The 18,682-nt window shown below is 40.3% G+C and overlaps 1 protein-coding gene across 1 annotated transcript in view; it reads right to left on the bottom strand.

The window, feature by feature from the left end:
• Positions 1 to 18,682, bottom strand: part of C9 (complement C9) — a 61,849-nt gene that overhangs the window by 29,968 nt on the left and 13,199 nt on the right. The window contains exons 2-5 of the mRNA XM_070357839.1: positions 16,074 to 16,173; positions 15,519 to 15,663; positions 15,147 to 15,294; positions 7,807 to 7,945 (exon numbers count right to left, since the gene is read on the bottom strand). Of these exons, the coding sequence (XP_070213940.1) occupies positions 7,807 to 7,945; positions 15,147 to 15,294; positions 15,519 to 15,663; positions 16,074 to 16,173 (532 nt within the window). The remainder of the gene's footprint in view (positions 1 to 7,806; positions 7,946 to 15,146; positions 15,295 to 15,518; positions 15,664 to 16,073; positions 16,174 to 18,682) is intronic.

Genomic DNA, 18,682 nt, shown 5'->3' with positions numbered 1-18,682 from the left:
TCTATGGTGAGTTTACTTTGTGCTGGACCCTGTTCTAAGCACTTTGCATTTATTAACACATTTAACCTTTTCCAAATTCCTATGAAGTATGTATTATTGTTACCCCACTTTATGATAAGAAACTGAGATTCAGGAAAGATAATTAAGTTGCCTGGAGTCATGTGGATGCTAAGTGAAGGAATTTATCAGAATTCAAACCCAAGGAGTCTTATTCAGAACTGAGCACTTGACCTTATGCTCTACTGTCTCCAATTCATTACTGAACCGTTAGTTCTTAAGACTGAGCTGCGTCTCATATCTCCTTCTCTGCCTCTAGTATTACAGATGCAGTTCAGTTTTTCATCATCTCCTTGGACCATAAAATAACCTTCTTCAGTTATTATCTCTGTTGTTGTCTCCTCAAAATTCGTCTCCACAAAACACAAAGATTTGAAATGGAACTCTGACCGTGTGACGCTCCTCAGTGGTTCCTTTCATCCTCAGGATTATGCCCAAGTTACTTAGTATGGCATATGAGTATCTTCATAATTTGACTCCTACCTATGACTCCAAATTTGAATCCATAATAAGTTCATTGCAGACTATAGTTTCTTTCAAGATAGAAGCTTCTATAGGCATAGTCTTACTTGCTTCCCAAGAATATCAATACATAACAAATAAACTAGCATGTAAGTATATAATAAATTTTATTTGTTCACTGCCAAGTTTTCTAAATGGGTTCAAACTGCCTGTAGAGAGAGTAGTTGGAATGTTTATTAAGCCTGTTTTCATTTCCTGTCAACTTTGATGGCAATTCCAATTATATGTTCACTTGAATATGGGTTGTTCCCTCCATTAAAAAAAAGCATTTGCTTTCTAAAGCAAGAGTGTCAGTATTCTGCATGCATTTATTTACTAATTCAGTAATCATTTATTTCCCTGGAGGAGGAAATGCAACCCACTAAACTACTCTTATCTGGAAAATCTCATGTTCAGAGGAGCCTCGTGGGCTATAGTCCATGGGGTTGCAAACAGTCAGACATGACTGAATGACTGAACACACAATTATTTATTTAGCATGATATATGATATATGATGTTAGTTTCTCAGGATTCCATGGTAAATAAAATGACTAGAAACTCAGCTAAAGCTAGATAGGATACAGCAAAATCAACACCTGAACAGAAAGAAAAAGCAAAGGCTATTGCATAATTTGCAGAAAAGGCATCTATTCAAAACAAAAGATTCAGAGGAGAAAGCTGAGAGTGGTGTGGCCATTAAAAGCCAGATGAAGAATGACCTTTTCCTCCCTGCCAAGGACATTGATCATTATCTGGAAGGCTATAGGGAGACAACACCAAATGTAAGCAACAGAGTGATAAGGTCAGATTTACCATATATCTTCATACTGAAGTGAGTGGAATGAATTGAAACTGAGTAAAACTAGGGGTCTCAGACTTATGGGAGGACTGATAGTAGCCCAGATGGAAATGATGAGAGCCCGAGGCAGTGGGCAAGGCAGTGGGAATGGAGAAGAAGAAACAGAGATAACAGACTTTACAAAATAATGGAACTTGCTGACTGATTGGATGTTGTGGGCTTTGAGGGAGATGCACCTGTAGAGGTCTTTAGGAAGATTTCCAGACTTCTGAGTTTAATGATTAGGAATATATTGTTTCATTTCCCAAGTAGAGAATTCAAGAGCAAGAAACAGAGGATTAGGAATAAGATGGGATATAAGGTTTGGATGTGTGAACTGTGTGATGTTTGCAGTCAACTAGCTACACAGACCAACCTGAAAGTGAAAGTGAAAGTCGCTCAGTCCTGTCTGACTCTTTGTGACCCCATGGACTATACAGTCCATGGAATTCTCCAGGCCAGAATACTGGAGTGGGTAGCCTTTCCCTTTTCCAGGGGATCTTCTCAACCCAGGGATCGAACCCAGGTCTCCCACATTGTAGGCGGATTCTTTACTAGCTGAGCCACAACACAGACCAACCTAGACAGCATATTCAAAAGCAGAGACACTACTTTGCCCACAAAGGTCTAGTCAAGGCTATGGTTTTTCCAGTAGTCATGTATGGATGTGAGAGTTGGACCATAAAGAAAGCTGAGTGCTGAAGAATTGATGCTTTTGAACTGTGGTGTTGGAGAAGACTCTTGAGAGTCCCTTGGACTGCAAGGAGATCAAACCAGTCAATCCTAAAGGAAATCAGTCCTGAATATTCATTGAAGGGGCTGATGCTGAAGTTGAAACTCCAATACTTTGGCCACCTGGTGTGGAGAACTAACTCTTTGAAAAGACCCTGATGTTGGGAAAGATTGAAGGCAGGAGGAGAAGGGGATGACAGAGGATGAGATGGTTGGATGGCATCACCGACTCGATGGACATGAGTTTGAGTAAGCTCCACGAGTTGGTGATGGACAGGGAAGCCTGGCGTGCTGCAGTCCATGGGGTCACAGAGTCGGACACGACTGAGCAACTGAACTGAGTTACACAGATACCTAGTTCAGAGGGAGACCTGGGCTGTAAATGCAGTATTTGTAAGCCATCAGGATGGAGGGGAAATCTAAACCCACAGGAGGGAATGAAATCGCTATAGAGAGAGACTGTGAAATAAGATAGCAACTCTGGTAGCAGCAATATTTAAGGGCTGTTTCAAGTAAAGAGAACTCAGTGAAGTTTAAGATGAAATTTGGTGAAAACAGTTTGGGTAACAAGATAACAGACGTTTGGTGTTATGGGCTGAACTGTGATCCCCCAAAATCCACATGCTAAAATTCCTGATTTCAATTACCCCAAAATGTGATGGCATTTTGAGACAGAATCTTCAAAAAGGTTATTAAGTTAAAGTGAGGTCATTAGGTGGGCTGTAATCCAGTATGACCGGTGACCTTTTAAGAAGGGGATATTAGAATCAGTCCAGCACGGAGGGAAGACCATGTGGAGATACAGGAGATAGCTCCCTACTGTCAAAGAGAGGGACCTAAGGGGAACCAACCCTATTGACATCTTGATCTTAGACTTTCAGCCTCCAGAACTGTGAGAAAATAAATGTTTGCTGTTTAAACCATCCAACTTGTACTTTGTGATGGTAGCCCTAGGAAACAAATCCAATTGGGGAATTCATGGGAAGTACAAAAATTGAGGTAGCAGATGTAGATGAGAAGAGTATGTAGAGATAAGGGCATCCTTTCTGTGTTTTTGTTTTTTAAATAGGACTCTTAAAGATATTTGTGTATTAAGGACCGGGTGGAAAATGAGGGAGACAGAGGTTGAACTGAGCATCAAACAAGTTTGTACATAAGTACAACCTTGAAGAAAAAAAAAAAAAAAAAAACAAACCTGAGAAGATTCTTATCTGTGGCTTGGATCTTCTCTGTCCAGTTGGAGCTCCTGCCATCTAATAAGGTAGGCAGAATAATAAGGTAAAGAGCTGGAGGAGGTTGTCTAACATTTTAAATTACCCTGTGGAGAGTGGGGAGGTGTGTGGACCTGTTGAGAAGGGTGGAAGACCTGGGTGTGGTTATAACGCTACCCATTCCTGAATTATTAGCATGATTTTCTCTATGGTGCCCAGCAAGGTAAGTTTATGTAGAAAAATAATAGGGTTCATCCAAAGACGGAGCTTTTCTTGAAGGACTAGAAAGCAAGAACAATGATAATACTATCAAGAGTGGTCAAAAATGGATATAGATTGATTAGAGGAAAAAAACTGGACATAGGAGGAACAAAACAGACTGGAAGGAAAACAGATGACCCCAAACTGGGTCTGCTGCTGCCACTGCTAAGTTGCTTCAGTCGTGTCCGACTCTGTGCAACCCCACCGACGGCAGCTCACCAGGCTCCCCCATCCCTGGGATTCTCCAGGCAAGAACACTGGAGTGGGTTGCCATTTCCTTCTTCAATGCATGAAAGTGAAAAGTTAAAGTGAAGTCACTCAGTCTTGTCTGACTCTTAGCGACCCCACGGACTGCAGCCCACCAGGCTTCCCCGTCCCTGGGGTTCTCCAGGCAAGAACACCAGTGTGGGTTGCCATTTCCTTCTCCCAAAACTGGGTCTAAATGGGGTTTAAGACTAGATTAGTGGTCACAAGTCTAGATGGGGTTTAAGACTAGATTAGCGGTCACAAGGGAGGATGAGAACTGAGCGACTGGATAGTTGTGATGAGGCAAAACGTAAGTTTCAGATTTCAGAGGCAGCATAGTTCTGGTGAATACAAGGTTAAGGATATGTCTAGAAAATTAGTGACTCTACTAGAGTAGATATAGGAATTTTAGAGGCAACAAGAAATTCTTGGCAATGCACATGATATAAAATCACTCAGTATTTTGCTAGGATTTGGGGTGGAAAGGATGCTTATAATCCAGGTGCACTTTCCAAACCTTTGCTGACCTCCAAAATCTTACATTCTCAAGGAGATTCAGGTTTCAAAAGAATTGTAATGAAAACCTGAAACCTGATTTACAAATTGTTACTTTCAACAAACAAAAGTAGAGATGACTAAAGATAAACAAGTGAAAAGGAACTAATTCGTACATGTAATCATCACTTTTTTTTCCCCTCTATAATTGCAGGCTTCAGTTCTTGGTCATCACTTCTGATTTATGGTAACCAATAAACCTTGAGTGAGAATGTAACTGCTAATTAACCAGAACTGCATTTAATCAGAACTAAGTCTTTTTCTGTTTATACTTTTAAAAAGAATAGCAAATATTTATTGAGTGTTTGCTGTGTGTCAGTAACATGAATGTTTCACCTATTTAGACTCAATTATCTTTACAGGGTAGGCATTATTATTTCTATTTTACAGATGAGGAAACTGAGCCATGATGAGGAGAAGTAATCTTCCCAAAGGCTAGGATTCCAAACTCTGCAGTGTGCTCTGGAGCCAAAGCTGCATTTGAGACAAGACTGGAGAATCCCAGGGACAGGGGAGCCTGGTGGGCTGCTGTCTATGGGGTCACACAGAGTCGGACACGACTGAAGCAACTTAGCAGCAGCACTGAGGGAAAGTGAATGTGTCAGAGTAAGATGTCATTATTAAGGAATCGTCCCCATGGAATGATAGGTTGATAGAATTCTTTCAAAAAATGAAAGATAGTAAATTATTGCCCGTAAGTAACTAAACCAAGATTTAAAAAATTGTCATCCAGTACAATTTTGTTGAGCACCTATCCTACACATATATTGAGTGACAACTGGTAATAGGTTGTAAGGAAGTGAAATGCGCATTCTCTGCCTTTAGGCACTATAATAAGAATATACATGAAAAAGTAGGTAAAACATGCCAAAGAGGATTAGAAGGCGTAGAAAATAACCCTTTCCTAAAAAGTAAAAATAGAGATTTTCATTCAATAAACTCAAGTTCTTTAATGTTGAGCTAGTCGTGGACCTGAACAGATTAGGATACTGGGAGCATTAGCATTACTAGCACCAAGGGCGGGGGATGATTTGGGGACTTTTTAACAGGCCGCCAGCCAACTCCATCAACATCCTTCCTCAGGTGGCACAAAATAAACACTCAGGTCCACAATCCCTATCAACTTTTTTATAAGCTTGATGCCAAAACTCATTTGGAGGCATTAATCTGATCTGAACTGATGAAAAGTTATTTATGGCCTTCATTTCTCCCACCTTTTGTAAATATCAGTTCATTTTGCCATAGATATGTGAATGCATTTGATTCTATGATGCTGTTCCCAATTCCACCTGGGGTGTAAGTAATATACAGGATAAGTACCACATCATCCTTGTAAAATTCAAAACCTTCCAAATTAGGAAACACATCTGTTTCCAGAGTTGTAGATAAGGGACAGCAGTTTGCTTACTTTCCAAGTGTAGCTTCAAGATCTGTCCTGAGCAACCCTCTAGCCCTCATCTCTTGGTTCACACCTGTTACTAACCTTACAGAGAAGCTAACAGGCTGGTGACAGCGACAAAGAAAAACTGAACAGCACAGACCTGAGAACTAAAAAAAAAATAAAATAAAACAACACAATAAAACTTCTTGCAACAGCAATGACAAAATTTCCCTTCTTTGGTATACTCTTTCAAAGAAAGTAGAACATGTGTAATACTTCTTAGAAAGACGAAAACTTCTCTTCAAAAAATATGCTTAACGAAGGTTAACCTGGCATAATGGGAAACATCAATAATCCAGAATGTTCCCTGAACATTTTGTGGAAAACTGATTTTTTTCTGGACTTACGGGTACCAGAAATATGACAGCGTGCACATGGGGGAAAGAATGTCAGTCAAATATTTGAGACATTAAACATCTTGAACATTCACAAGACAGGATGATCACTTCAGGCTGCAATGGGTAGGGACTGATTTACAACATAGAAATAAAAGGAATACTAACTACAATTATGGAAAAGTAATATGTTTCTCAAACTGATGGGATTGACAGCAATAATAAAGGACATTGTCATGACTAAATAAAGTACATTTTATGGATTAGAAAACAAAGATCATGGCATCCGGTCCCATCACTTCATGGGAAATAGATGGGGAAACAGTGGAAACAGTGTCAGACTTTATTTTTTTGGGCTCCAAAATCACTGCAGATGGTGACTGCAGCCATGAAATTAAAAGATGCTTACTTCTTGGAAGGAAAGTTATGACCAACCTAGATAGCATATTGAAAAGCAGAGACATTACCTTGCCAACAAAGGTTCGTCTAGTCAAGGCTATGGTTTTTCCTGTGGTCATGTATGGATGTGAGAATTGGACTGTGAAGAAGGCTGAGCGCCAGAGAATTGATGCTTTTGAACTGTGGTGTTGGAGAAGACTCCTGAGAGTCCCTTGGACTGCAAGGAGATCCAATCAGTCCATTCTAAAGGAGATCAGCCCTGGGATTTCTTTGGAGGGAATGATGCTGAAGCTGAAACTCCAGTACTTTGGCCACCTCATGCGAAGAGTTAACTCAATGGAAAAGACTCTGATGCTGGGAGGGATTGGGGGCAGGAGGAGAAGGGGATGACAGAGGATGAGATGGCTGGATGGCATCACTGACTCGATGGACGTGAGTCTGAGTGAACTCCGGGAGTTGGTGAGGGACAGGGAGGCCTGGCGTGCTGCGATTCATGGGGTCGCAAAGAGTTGGACATGACTGAGCGACTGAACTGAACTGAACTGAACTGAACAGAACCATTTAAAGAAACAGATTATTGTAGTTACTGGATCAGAGTAAGTTATTTATTATTCTTTACTATATCTTGTTTAAAACAAAAACTAATCTCTAAAAGTGATAAATGTTGTTCCTTTGAAGGGAGGCAGGCACAGTTTGTGGATTGTTTTAGAGAATTTAGGTGACTTACAGAAAGGCAGTAGGCTTGAGCTGGCATTTTGTAGAGTAAAAATCACTCTAGGAAATAATTTCACTAGAACTGAGGATGGGGGGTTTTGAGGTCAAAACTCACATTAGTCAAGCAGGTGTTACAAAGGGGAGATGAAGGAAAATGAATCTAGAGACGTTCTTGGTAGGTTAGCCAAAACCTACCCTCAAGAGCGTGGCAGCAGGGTACTCAGTCCTTAAGTCAGCACTAATTTAATTTTTAGTTTCATCAGAATCTTAGATGATTCTTTTCAGAGATGAGGTATTTGTCAAAACTCTACCACTAACTGCATGCTGCTGAGGATTGATCATAGACTGCTGTATATTATCTAAAGAGACTCAAGCTACACCTCTTCTTTAAGTCAATCTTATGTTCACATTGAATTTTCATTCTACTGAATTTTTCACATCATTTAGAATGAAACTTATGGAAACAATCGGTCAGCTAAAGCTGAACAGTGTATTTTCTTCTAAGAAGACTTACGTCATAGGTCAGCGAAGCCACGTTCCAGGGCCTGCGGTAGTACGTCAAGGTGTTGCCATCCCAAACTCGGTCACAGAGTCCATTGTAGTACTGGTTGTCAAAAGGGGTGCTGAGCGGATCCATGCCTAAGATGTTGATCCTGAGAGTGAACAGAGTAGCATCAGGCATGGAGATACCTGGAGCGAATGCCAGGCAGCCCTCAGGAACTGGGAGAGGAGAGCTTCAGCTCACCGTGTCCCCAAAACCCATGTGATGGTGTGATAGAATCAGGGACAGAAGCAAGGGCCTGGTCACCTCTACTCTGTGTCCGGGGTGGGAAGTACACCTTAGGAAGGTCTTATAAACTCTTGTAGGCAATTAGGCCACTGTTGAGCCCAAAGAAAGAAATTCAATAAGTAGGAAGCAAGGGGCCATCTGGCTGTTAAAGTTGAATTCTCACTGATGTAACTCTTAGCTAACCTCCCTCGGTGAACTATAAGCCAATGCTACAATATCACCTCTTAAAATGATCTGAGAACAGAGCATCTCAGGGGGGAGTATAACATATGCATATGATTTTTAATCTGTGAATCAACATGGGGCCTCTTTCTCTCCCCATTCTCTTTAAACATTTTCCTCCAGCTGTCTCATTGTTTGTCACAAACCTTGTTCCCTCCAGACTTATTTTACTCTTATTACCCTTTCCAAGAGGAACACAAAAATGTCATCATCCCACAAGGTATTCTCAAAAGTTCTCCTTTTTTCTCCTAGCAAAATATTGTTATTTGGCAAACTTTAATTCAGAAATAAGAATCTTGTTTAGCCTAAAAAATATTGACTTTGATTTGTAGGCCAAAAATCAATATATGAACAAGAAATAGTTCATTCTTTGTGAAGTGCTAATTGGTGAAACAGTCCTTGCTGTCTAGACTGTATCTGGAATAAATGGCCCCAGGGCAGAGAGGCCAAAATAGAGGTTTGCTTCTCATATCCATAATGTAGCTTGGCACAAAAGCATAAATATGCTCTAAGCAAAACTCTAAGCAAAAGCTATTGCTCTGGACCACATCCCTGAGTCCAATGAGCTGGATTACAAATCTGGATGTTGGTTTCAAAAGCAATTTGTCAAAGGGTTTGGATAGTAAACCCATTGCTAATGCAAGAAAAATAATTGGAAAAGTATCCTATTTCCAATGGGTTAGTTAACAACAACATCTTTATATAAACAGCACATTCTTAATAAACTTTGAATCTACAAAGAAGATGAACATTATAGCTCAACTTAATGAAAGGCAAGTTAAGGAAATGATTTAGTAATATCTTTCTCAAGGCTGATTGTATAGTTAGAATTAACTCCTTCTCACTATTTGCCCCACCAAAAGTACCTTTCATGAAAAGTACTTATGGCCCTAAATTTCTAATAAAGGGCCAAACAGTAGACTTAGTCAGTTGAACAAGGAAGAGAGGAAAAAAGAAACTCTATATATCTAGTTCACATTCTTAAACATCTTATGCTGGATGGGAGATTAAATTTTGTCTTCAGCTTTTCACCCATCCCTGTATTCACAGACATGTGAACAATAAATATTTTAAAAAATATTGCTAAGGTTTAGATATAAATACATAGAATACTGGAAATAAGTGATCTGTGTTTGTTTCTTAAACAAGACCTCAAGTACTTTATTCTGTCGTGAACTTGTCTCCCATGTATCTTATTAACAATGACCCTGTACCTCTTTGTATTTAATGAACAATGACATGAATTGGCTTATAATGATGCAAAGAGTCAACTCATTGGAAAAGACCCTGATGCTGGGAAATATTGAAGACAAAAGAAGAGGGCAGCAGGGGATGAGATGGTTAGATAGAATCACCGACTCAATGGACATGAACTTGAGCAAACTCTGCTGCTGCTGCTAAGTCGCTTCAGTCGTGTCTGACTCTGAGCAAACTCTAGGAGACAGTAAAGAACAGAGAAGTCTGGTATACTGAAGTTCATGGAGTTCACACAGTTCATGCAGTTCATAAACAGTAGGACATGATTTAGCAACTGAACAACAACAATGGTGATGAATTCTTAGGTGACTGTGTATCTATGAGTAGTGTAGTGTTTGTAATAAACAATGGGTAATATTAAGATAGTTAATATAGTCTTTGATTTCATTAATATTATATTCAGGTAGGGTTTAGATACAATTACCGATTTCAAACAATAGTCCAAGGATGAATGTGCATGTACCAAATGGGTAGTACAGGTAAGTGATGTACAAAGTTCCCAAGAGGAAGAGGTCTCCATGGCAGGGTTGTAAAAATGGTTTTAGAAGGAGTATCAGGATTTTATTTGAGTTTTGAAGATGGGGTCTGGAGGGCAGAAGGAATGAGTGTACAAAATACTGTAAGTGGAGGGACTGCTCTGGTGGTCCAGTGGCTAAGATTCTGCACTCTCAACGCAGAGGTTCCCGGTTTGAACCCTGGTCAGGGAACTAGATTTCACATGCTGCAACTCAGAGTTCTTGTGCCACAACTAAAGATCTCAGAGTGCTGCAACTAAGACCTACTGCAGCCAAGTACATTTAAAATATTAAAAATGTTCTGTAGGTAGAAATATATATAGCATATTTTGGGGTGGTGGTCTTCAGATTTTTTGGTTGTCTACTCTAATAAATCATGCCTCCTTGTGTGGTTTTAGTTTGACATCTAAAATATTTCCTTTTAAGTAGTTGCAAAGGATAAATTGATGAAAGTGAAAGAGGAGAGTGAAAAGGTTGGCATATTGAAAAGCAGAGACATTACTTTGCCAACAAAGGTCTGTCTGGTCAAGGCTATGGTTTTTCCAGTGGTCACGTATGTATGCAAGAGTTGGACTATAAAGAAAGCTGAGCACCGAAGAATTGATGTTTTTGAACTGTGGTGTTGGAGAAGACTCTTGAGAGTCCCTTGGACTGCAAGGAGATCCAACCAGTCCATTCTAAAGGAGATCAGTCCTGGGTGTTCATTGGAAAGACTGATGCTGAGGCTGAAACTCCAATACTTTGGCCACCTGATGTGAAGAACTGACTCACTGGAAAAGACCCTGATGCTGGGAAAGATTGAAGGCAGGAGAAGAAGGGGACGACGGAGGATGAGATGGCTGGATGGCATCACTGACTCAATGGACATGAGTTTGAGCAAGCTCTGGGAGTTGGTGATGGACAGGGAAGCTGGTGTGCTGCAGCACAGGGGGTCACAGAGATTCGGACACGACTGAGTGACTGAACTGAACTAAAGGATACGTTTCCCAGCATGCTGTAAATATTTACACTTTAAAATATAATTATTGTGCTTCTTTTAAAAACAAATGGCATATAAATTCTGTAGTGATAGCAGGTATTAAGTAATGACAATGTTTATATTTCTTTAACAGTTGGTCGTTTTATGGTATTCCTTTTGATTCTTCTTTTTTAAAAAATAAACTTTATTTCTTAGAGCATTTTTAGGTTCATGGCAAAATAAGTAGACAATAGAGTTCCCATATTCCCCCACTCCATTTTATGCTTTAATCTATATTTCTATTTCATTTCTGCTATAGAATTTTAACCTAATGTAATGGATTTTTATGCATGGAAGTTTTAATTGATCACTTTTTCACACTTTTATGTACTCAAAAGATACTAATTGAAGTTTTAAAAACATTAAATATTCTTTGACCATAAGGCCTAAGTGTTTAATAAATTCTCTGGATTGAGTTACCATTTTTAGTAGTACATTTAAACAAATTAAAATTTAGCAATATTTAATAAACATAAAATTTTTATTGGAAAAGCATCTCTCAGTGAAATGAATGGGGCTTCTTTTTAATTAGTTGATTAGTACTATTTGGCCACCTCATGCGAAGAGTTGACTCATTGGAAGAGACTCTGATGCTGGGAGGGATTGGGGGCAGGAGGAGAAGGGGATGACAGAGGATGAGACGGCTGGACGGCATCACTGACTCGATGGACCTGAGTCTGAGTGAACTCCGGGAATTGGTGATGGACAGGGAGGCCTGGCGTGCTGTGATTCATGGGGTCGCAGAGAGTTGGACACGACTGAGTGACTGAACTGAACTGTACCCATGTTAGAATATTACTTACTGCTAGAAAAAACATAGCAGTGTTGACTTCATTTCTACTCTTCATTTTTATAGATGTAACTGCTGAGAAACTTTATGCACATAAATAAGTAGATAAGAATAGAAGGAATTTTGTCATAGCAATGTCACTCAATTACTCGATCTTCTGAGTTTTATGCCAAAAAAAGAACACAGACTAGTCTTTAGTTAACTGTTATTTTTATAGTCCATTACCTGACAATTGATTACGACCTTTAAATGCTGTTGGTAAAAAGAATTGGAGACCACTTGACTTACAAGGCCTTAGAGTCTAAGTACAACTGAGTACAAAATTTGGAATTGTTTCTTGGTTTTTCTATCTCATAGGGAAATATAAGATGGGTGAGGGATGTACTCTTCTTTTAGGAAGTGGGAGTTAGATTGTAAAAGAAGAGGTGAGACAGGAGAATGGATTTGACAACTAAATGAATGATCCTGAATCTTCAAGCTTATCAGTTAAAAATCTGTATGTAAGGAATTTAAGATTTATTATTAGTTACATTCATTAAGTAACTAATAGTTGGGGAAACTGTTATTATAAAACTCACCTATCGCCACCCCTCCCGAAAAGTCTTTTTGCACCCCACAGTAAGATTATCCCAGTTTGAAGGGTTTTGTTCTATGGAACAGCAAATTGCCCAGTTGGCTGGATCCATTTGGAAAGTTACAATGAAGCTGATCCACAGACTAAAGGACTGCTAGGGAAGAAATGTTTCAAAACTTTTGACTTGGCTCCACCACTACAGAGACAGACAGTCTAGTCTAGAATGAGCCAATTTTCTTTCTGCCAAGAAACATGAAAACTTCTCATGGATGGAATGTCATCGCTTGGGAAATAAAAAGCATGTGTTCTTTGGCAGCACTTGGAGATGGCTGTTTTTACACCTGCACCTAAAACCCAAGGCAGTTCCAATTTACCAGGTGAGCCGAAGAGCAGGCTCGCTCTACAGAAGTGGTGTTATGCTTAGATCACACACAGAAGTAACTCCTTGTGTATAGCACATCATTTACAGCTGGTTTGAATTTTTTTTTTTCCAATGGTTGCAAGATGGGTTGGGGATTTCCCTTAAACACTTCTGAAGAATCTCAGATACCAAGAGGCTGCAATATTTGTGATACAAGTGAATTCTCCTGGCATGAGAATTTAAATGAGAGTCCTTCAAATGAAAACAACTATAAATTTAATTAATTTATGAGTGCTTGTGACTTTCATGTGTAAAAGAATCTGACTGTATATGACTGATATGACTTGGTGAGGTTTTCCAAACTGGAGAGTTTATAAGCATGTAGCTATGATTAGTTTGTTTATTCCTATTATCTCTATTTCAGTATAGTCCCATAGCCCCATATAAGCATAATGGAGATATATAGTATTAATACATAAATATGTAACATCAATGGTATTGAAGAATACCATCATTATTGATATAACAAAGCATGCTATTTTGAAATCGATTGTTAAATATTAATTACTGATTTATACTACTCTCTACAGTCTTAATTCAAATATTTGGGTAATAAATAACTACTTAAGGAGTTTCATTTTCTAAGATTAGTTATGCTTTGAAGTTAGGGAGTTGACTTATGGGCTGTGTAGTGATGTGGGAGGAGCGATGTGGGTAGTGAGGGGAATGTGGGAAGAAAGAGGGTTAGGTTACATGGTGAAAAAAAAACACATAGTTTTCTATCTGTCAGGGAAACTTGGGTTTTAGTTCTGCTAGCAACTAATATTGGAGAAGGCAATGGCACCCCACTCCAGTACTCTTGCCTGGAAAATCCCATGGACAGAGGAGCCTGGTGGGCTGCAGTCTGTGGGTCGCTAAGAGTCGGGCACGACTGAGTGACTTCACTTTCACTTTTCACTTTCATGCATTGGAGAAGGAAATGGCAACTCACTCCAGTGTTCTTGCCTGGAGAATCCCAGGGACGGGGGAGCCTGGTGGGCTGCCATCTATGGGGTCGCACAGAGTCAGACACGACTGAAGCGACTTAGCAGCAGCAGCAACTAATATGCCAAAAGGCCTTGTTGATTTTACTTAGTTCTTATCTATAAAGTGAATATAACGCCGCCCCTAACTATCTCACAGGATTATTATGAATAGCTAAGAGAGGGAATTCGCAAAAAGATTTGAGAAAATTTAAAGTATTATGCAAATGAAAGCTGTCAGAGAACAATAGCTTTATGAAGACTAATTATGGGTGATTGTTCATGGTAATGGGATCTTAAAACGGTTGGTGGGCTGATTCTATCAGAGCCTACCTCATTTTCCACATCTTAGCCAACTTTCCACACAGCTTGGGCCCCACCCTCTCACTTAGTCCTGCAGGCTCAGCTCTGTGATGTCATCACCAGCCCTGATCAAGGTAAGGCGGGAGGTATTTAAGGAGTCTTGGCTGCTCTCTGGGATGCCTCATTGGGAAACTCCCTGGCAGATATCATAGAATGAATTTTCTCTTCATGTACAAAAGAAACCTTTAGATTGCAAATGATTGTTTTTCAGCCAAGAGGGCTACAATTTCTGTATCCTTTTCCTATAAAATCAGATGTAGATTTGCATCAAACGAGAATCCGTAACACAAGTAATGCCCTGCTTGGAGTCTGTTTGTTCAGTTCAGAGAGAAAACTTCCTTAGATTCCACATAAAGCAGTAATTGCATGGAAACGAGTGAAACTTCAGCTCTGTAATGAGAAGCAGAGTCTCAACACCAGCCCCACATGGCATCAGAACTGCTCCCTCTGATCATTACCTCTTGGGCAAACTCCAGAATGCTGGGACGCCCTGAGAACTTATACCCAGGTAGAGATCCAAGACAAGTTCCAACAGAACTTTTCCAGTCTTCCTGGGCATTCAAATATTTGAATCGAATTACCAGACCTAACACTGGCAATTCAACTTCAAAAGTTAATGTGTCGTTTCAATCTTGCTATCATCTTCCAGAGGTTGATAACCAAGGGATCTCCTCTCCTATTGACCTCATAAGTAATCACCTATTATCCTGATAGTCTAATCTATTCCGTAGACACCTACTGAAGCCAGGCAGTTTGTCCAAATTATCTTGAGATGCTGATTCAGCACTTAACTTCTTTCAAGCTCAAATATAATTCAGACAGAATACAGACCCAGAGGCCACTCTTTGTACTGGCCCAATCATGTACCACTCCAGTATGGCAAGAGAGGTGGGGATCATTTTCACTCATCCTCATCTGCAAGTATACAAGTGGAGTACAGACCCAAAGCCCGCCGGCCGTGCCAGCTCTGACTCTTCCACCACTCGGTTGCGGCAAGGGGGACGAGGATCCCGTTCACAGTTATCCTCATCTGAATAGTCTCCGCAGTCATTGTCTTCATTACACAGAAGTCGATTCTTTATGCATCTGCCTGCAATCAAAATCAGGAAAGACAGAAAGACACTGTGTATCTCACGCCAAATTTTCTTTCTTTCTGAAGTTATCAAACATCCTTTAAAGTTAGAGAGGAGTGATCACACATTATATTTGGATTTTTTTGTATCCACACTTGGAAGTATGAGGGTCAGGAAGCACATTTCCTTCTTTTCGCTTATAAAGGCACGCAGAAGCCCTCACCAGCCACGGGAGGATTACCTGTACCGCACTGGAAATCGTTGCCACAGCCCTCCTCGGGGTCTTCGCAGGCCTCTGTGGGTACACACTGCTGTCGGTCTCCCACGGCGTCCACACACTTTCGCCCATTAAATTGTCCAAAGATCTCAATGCTCCTTGAACGAAACTGCACAGAAACAGCGGAAATGTTAGCGTTTCTAAGGCCAAAAAGGGCTTCTGATCTAAAACTGGATCCACACCACTGCAAACCTCCAACCTCTGGTTGAGTCAAAGGTTTTAGGATGGAAGACTGAAACGTAGTCCCTGACCTCACTTGGAGGAACACCTCATGTGGTGAGGTTGGCAGGCTCTTGTATAGAATATGGTTCCTCATGACATTTGTTCAGCCAACTGGGCAGCATTCAGGTTTCCCAGTAAGGTTAGCCTAATCCATTTAGATATTTTCCTTTCATTCTGAGTTCAGAACACAGTTGGTGGTGGTGGGGTGGGGAGGTGAGGCTCCTATCTCTTTGTCATTTTCCTGGCAATACAGTTGCCATCTGGGGACACCCGTGGGGAATGGAAAAGAATACTTACCATTTGTTTGAGGCAAGGGTCACATTTCGACCACTCACTCCAGGAGCTCATCCTGCAGTCTATGGGCAATGGTGTGCCTTGTCTTTCTGCCGGGTCGTAGCTACGATAATAAAACATATCCGTTAATAATGACCATTATGTGTGCTTGTTTCCAAGAAGTCTTCACAAACCAGTTTAATTTATTTACTTCTTTCTCTCTTTTGAACCTCAGTACTTATTCTTTTACTCCACCTCTCATTTGACACTTGATCACAAGTTGTATTTTATTTTCAACTCAACTTTTTTGTTTAATTCTTCTATTGCATTATAATTTAACCTTCGGCCTAAGTTGAAGAAAACTAGTAAGTCATCCAACTCAGGAATTTCTCACTGATTAGTCTTATTTTTTCAAAAAGTGTACAGACTCACTGAAGCTAGGAACAATCTTTCACTCTGTGCCCCTCAGAGAGTCTGGCAAAATTTCAAGTTGTCCTATTTCCTTGCAAATTTAAGCCAGTCCACCCAGCCATTCCTGTGGCAAGCACTTCATAAATCAAGCTTTCCCACCCCTGTGATTTGTATGTCCTGAACTTACAGCATCACACTCCACATCAGGACTCATTCCTCATCCTTTTTGAATTTCAATGTATACTTTTTGGCACTTTTAACCTTTCCTCGCACCCCTAGCTGTGATTTTCTGACTCTGAACTTTTCTTTCTGTCTTGGTTCTCCATTCCAGGCTCTTCCGGTTGAAACACCACCTTGAATTGCTATCTTATTCAATGGCCGAAAGAAAACCAAGAACAGAAGGTATGAAACAATAACCCTATAAACTTCCTGCCCCGTTTTCCTGAAGTGGCACCTGTCCTTTTCATAATGCAGCTTTTAATTTTTATTTTGGAGGGATGGTAAGGCCAATCCCTCCTCCAAAGCTCTAGTTGTCAGCATCTCTTTGAACCCTTGTTAACTGAGTATTTCTTCCATTAAAAATTCTCCTTCACTACCAGCTCCTTTCCATTTGTAGTAAAATGTATTCAAGTCCTTGACATGAACATAAACAAGTGAATGAACAAATAGAACACTCTTTCTGAACTTTACTTTTCCTTCCAGCTGCCCCCACTTCTCCCCGGTCTTCACAATGACACTTTAAGGAATTCCTAGAGATATATTTTTGTTTCTCTCTGTTCCAAAATAATAATACGTCTCAGTTCCTCCTTTTAACCACTTCCCAAATTCTCTCATCATTTTTAGGCCCGCTGTCTGGAAAACGTAGTTTGCACTCTGGTGTTTTGTTCCTTACCACCCAATCACAGCTCAACTCCCCTGTCCTAAGGTCATTGCTCTTGCCAAAGTCAACAGTGACTCCAAGAGGCCTTCTCCCTTGGTCCCCTTCAGTCCTTACCTCACTGACCACGTCACAGCCATCAATGAGGTTGACCACTCTTGCTGTTTAAGATAGTCTCTTTCCTTGGACTGAATGACACCAGGCCCCTTTCACTGCTTCTTTCCCCTCTGTCTTTTGCTCCTACTCTCCTGGGCAGGTTCCTTGTCTTTTGACAGTCTCAGAAATGCTGTTTGTTCTCAAGTTGCCATCCTTGGATTTCTTTTTCTCTCTACATTTTCTCCAAGGTTTTGGTGTCCTTGTATATGTTAAGGACACCCAGAGATAAGTCTGCAGCCCAGAAATCTCTTCTGAATTTTAAACCCTTGGATATAACCCCTAATTGGACATCTACGTGTGAATGTCTTCATGGCTCGTGAACTTAAGAGTGTATGTTTTCTATGTGTTCAACATTTTGCGACCCCACGGACTGTAGCCCACCAGGCTCCTCTGTCCATGGGATTCTCCAGGCAAGAATACTGGAGTGTATTGCCATTCCCTTCTCCAGATGATCTTCCCTACCCAGGGATCCAACCCAGGTCTCCTTCATTGAAAGCAGATTCTTTACCATCTGAGTTACATGGAAGATTCCATGAACTTAATGTTTCTCCAAACAAACCTAGTACCCCTTCTCTCAAGGTTGTTCCTCCTGTATTTATTGCCTTGGTAAACAGTGCCTTCATTTATACAATCACCCTAACCAGAGACTAGAGTGGTATTTGTGTTATCGAACCTCATCCCCCAAATAGAATCAACCACTAAAACATTTTCTTTATCACTCTAAATGACTCTCAAATCCTTCTACCCTTCATCTTTTCCAGACATTTCTCTGGTCTACAAAAACATTTTATCTCTCCTAGATGACAACAATTTCTTTCTAATCTGGTTTCCAGAAATCATCCGGAGAGAAATGTTTAAAATGCAAAGCTGATCATTCATTCCCTTACTGAAATTCTTTAGTAGTTTCTCTCTGTTTTGAAAATAAAGTCTGAATTTCTTGACATGATACAGTAGGCAGAGTAACAACCCCCAAAGACATCTGTGTCTTAATCCCCAGAATCAGTGACTATGTTACTTCACAAAGATACTCTGAGCATGTGATTAAGAGGAGATTATTCTGTATTTAATCTGGATGAGCCCATTCCAATCATGTGAGTCTTAACAGCAGAAGAGTGGTTCAGAGGGATAAGCAGTCTGAGTGGCAGGAAAAATTCAAAGCATGAAGAAGGACTCCACCCACTGTTGCTGG

The sequence above is a fragment of the Bos mutus genome, chromosome 20 (genome assembly GCF_027580195.1).
Source record: "Bos mutus isolate GX-2022 chromosome 20, NWIPB_WYAK_1.1, whole genome shotgun sequence".
Classification (NCBI taxonomy): Eukaryota; Metazoa; Chordata; class Mammalia; order Artiodactyla; family Bovidae; genus Bos; species Bos mutus.
The sequence above is the reverse complement of the archived record's forward strand: the minus strand, read 5'-3'. Positions and strand labels throughout refer to the sequence as shown.